The sequence below is a fragment of the Papilio xuthus genome, unplaced genomic scaffold (assembly GCF_000836235.2).
Source record: "Papilio xuthus unplaced genomic scaffold, Pxut_1.1 DF826762.1, whole genome shotgun sequence".
Classification (NCBI taxonomy): Eukaryota; Metazoa; Arthropoda; class Insecta; order Lepidoptera; family Papilionidae; genus Papilio; species Papilio xuthus.
In genome coordinates, this window is record NW_013531887.1 from 27,386 (window position 1) to 30,793 (window position 3,408).

A 3,408-nucleotide genomic window follows, 5' to 3' on the forward strand; every position below is an offset into this window, starting at 1 on the left:
GTAATAAGGGGAACCAAGGCTGCGAAGGCCAGTGAGGAAAAACGAGTATACCATCTGCTCGGTCCTCTATTATTTTCCTTAGGCATTTTAATATTACAGAAAATGGGGGGAAAGCATAAAAATAACAATAACTCCAGCTTATAGTAAAAGCGTCTACAGCTATTGCGTCGGGATCTGGTCTCCAAGAGACAAAGTCTGTGCATTTAGCATTGGTGCGGGATGCGAATAAGTCTATGTTTGGTCGTCCAAAGTATGACACGATGTTTTGAAAACTAGTAGCGGACAGCTCCCACTCGGTGTCCGGATTTATAATCCTAGATTCGACGTCAGCTCGATTTTCTTTAGTATTGACGTAAGACGCGTAGATCCAAATGTTTCGCATCTCGCACCATTGCCAAATTCGCCGAGCGATCGCATTTAAGTGGGGAAATTGTATTCCGCCCATGCGATTTACGTAGCTAATGGCTGTAGTATTGTCTACCCGTAAAAGTATCGCGCAATTGGTTTCTTTGGATGCTAGGCTCTTGAGTCCGAAAAATATTGCTAATAGTTCGAGGTAATTTATATGATTATTACGTTCGCTAAATGACCATCCGCCGTGAGCTCGATTTTTATCACATACCGCGCCCCAGCCGGTACGTGATGCATCTGTGTAAATCTCCATTTTATAGCTGGCGTCTCGCATTGGATGCGACGTTGTTTTGATGTTGTTGATCCACCAGGTAAGATCCTCAAGGATAATACTAGGTAAATTAATCTTTCTCTCATAGTCCTGATTTTCTAAAAGAGCAAGGTATTTTTGTCGTTCTAATAGCTTTGTATACGACCAACCATATTTAACTGCCGGACACGCAGCAATAAGATTACCAATCAATTGAGCAAATTCTCTAATAGTGCATGTATGCATGTGTGATAATTTCTGAACCAATTGCAAGATACTGTTACGTTTACTGTCTGGGAGAGAAATAGTTAGATTCCGAGTGTTAAAAATGAAACCTAAGAATTTACAAATTTGTTGAGGTCGCAATGAGCTTTTATCGTAATTTATGACAAAACCTAGGCACTGTAAAAGTTTTAAAGTTTCGTTAATGTTAAATATGCAATCTTCGTAAGTGTTTCCAATACATAAGATGTCGTCTAAATAGATTACCGAATTAAAGCCTGCATTTCTCAAATGAGTTATAACTTCTCTCATAATCTTAGTAAACACCCTAGGAGCCACGGAAAGTCCGTAAGGCATCGAAGTGAACTCGTAAGTTGTATTATGATTGTTTATCTTAAACTGAAATCTTAAATATTTTCTATGTTTAGCATGAATAGGAACTAGTAGATAAGCTTCCTTTAGATCAATTGTGGCTAAGTAACCGTTTTGAGGTATTAACTTCGCCGCCGTTCGGTAATCTTCCATCTTGAAGTGACACTTTAAAACATATTTATTTAGTGGTTTTAAATTTAATATAAATCGTTTGCCGCCGCTTGTCTTATTTGCAAGGAATATTTTGGAAACAAATTGGTCTCTACTCGGAAGACATTCCGTTACGGCGCCTAAGTTAACTAGTTTTTGAATCGCTGTTGACATTTCCTGATGCTCTAACTTCGAAAAAGTATTGTGAGGTATTTTTCTTTGATTTACTTTCTTGCAAAAAGGTATGGACAGGCCGTTTTGTATCCAATCTAAAATGACTGGATTGGAGGTTATTTTAGACCAGCAAATAAAAAAGTATTTAATTCTGTCTGCATGTACCTGAGTTACTGCAGTGCCGGGGCACGAGGCCTGATCGCTGCTGCAGGTTTCGACGCTGACTGCTGTTGCGTCGAGCTCGGGTATACGCGGCGGTTCTGTGATATTGCTTTCTTCCCGCCTCGGTTGCCGCGAATCGACGAATACCGGGGCGGGCCGGACCAGTTTCCCGAGTTTGAAGAGCGGTTGCTTGTGGTTTGAGGTCCGGAAGATCTCGAAATAGATTTTTTAATTTGCAGACCCTGACGTTCTATTGCTTTGGCAGCCTTGATCTTATCAGAAAGATTGTTACCAAACAGAGTTTCGTCTCGTACTGAATCTTGAATGATGTGGATAAAATTCTTATCTAGGTTTGGTGTTATGAGTTTAATGCGACTATTCGTGTTTGTTGCATGTAAATCCGAAAGTATGCGGCAGGCATTACTTAAATGATTTATGGAAGCTTTCTTGTCTTCGCCGCTTAAAAGAATGTTTAACGCTCGGTTGGCGGCAGTTATGCCCGATCCTAATTGTTGCTGATGGGCAACTAGGATCTTGTCTCTGTTCCTAACAGAGTCCGCTACGGCTGCAGATATTTCGGCATTTAGCTTAGGTGCTTGTAACAACCTACAATTGTCGGGTATGAGGTAATCTTTTAATAAATTATCTTTCTTATCTCTAGGCAAGCCCTTAACCAAAAGCGGAAGCCATAATTTAGCCAAACTTTCGTGGATCTTTTCTCCAAACTCTGAGATGTCACTCGTTGACTCACCGAGGGCTTCTAAAATATCAGGGTCCAACTGTGGATCGCCTGATTCGCCTCTTGTATCCGGTAAAGGGTCAGGATCGGGATCGGGCGCGAGCTCGGGCTCCACGACGGGCTCAGGCTCATTGTTTTGTGGCGCAAGGCCTTGCTCCAAACATTCAGTATCTACAACCAAAATATTTATTAACTTAGTTACTTCAACGAGCGAGGCTCACGGCCTGCTCCAATGAAGAATTTTGTTTCAACGAACGAGGCTCGCGGCTTGTCCTGATGAATAATAATATTTCAACGAACAAGGCTCACGGCCTTTTCTGTTGAACGTCGATAGCGTGTTCGATAATCGACAAGTGGTATTAGAACACAAGTATTATGTCCATCCACATGTTGTTAACAAATAATGTAAACAATGTCTAAAGAAAAAATTATTACGCCTACCTTCGTCATCCGAAGAATCAGATATGATGCGAATACGGCGACGTCGTCCGATTTCGCTTTCTCTTAATTTTCTAATCTTACGTTCGTAATGTGATATTTGATCTTCAGCACTACGTTTCGGCATTGTTCTTTTCTTTTCCTCTTTCTTAAGTTGACGCGTGTTGTTGTCACCGTGCACGAAAAGGGAATGAAGTCGGAATGGTCTCGCACCCTGTCCTCGACTCGCCGGAAGTGGAGGTAAGTCGCGTGAAATTCAAATTTCAACTTAGTAAATTGAGTGTCTTTTAAGCGTGCAAAGTCACCTGTAGGTTGAGGGGACTACCTGGTTAATACTTATATCGAAAAATGAAGCGATGAAATATAATAACTATAATCTAACTGTTCGCGCCTGAGGCTCCGAGTTCCGGCTCGAAGGACCATTTGTTTAGGCCAAACACAATTATTTGGTGTGATGGTTTAATAAGCGGTAAATACAGAGTTGCAAAGT

The 3,408-nt window shown here is 41.2% G+C and overlaps 1 protein-coding gene across 1 annotated transcript in view; it reads right to left on the bottom strand.

Moving 5' to 3' along the window:
- LOC106122911 (uncharacterized) overlaps positions 1-3,045 on the bottom strand; it is a gene marked incomplete at its 3' end in the record, with an annotated part of 18,040 nt that extends 14,995 nt beyond the window's left edge. Inside the window, exons 1-2 of the mRNA XM_013319060.1 lie at positions 2,922-3,045; positions 1,754-2,651 (exon numbers count right to left, since the gene is read on the bottom strand). Coding sequence (XP_013174514.1) covers positions 1,754-2,651; positions 2,922-3,045 — 1,022 coding nt within the window. The remainder of the gene's footprint in view (positions 1-1,753; positions 2,652-2,921) is intronic.
- Positions 3,046-3,408: the final 363 nt, after the last annotated feature.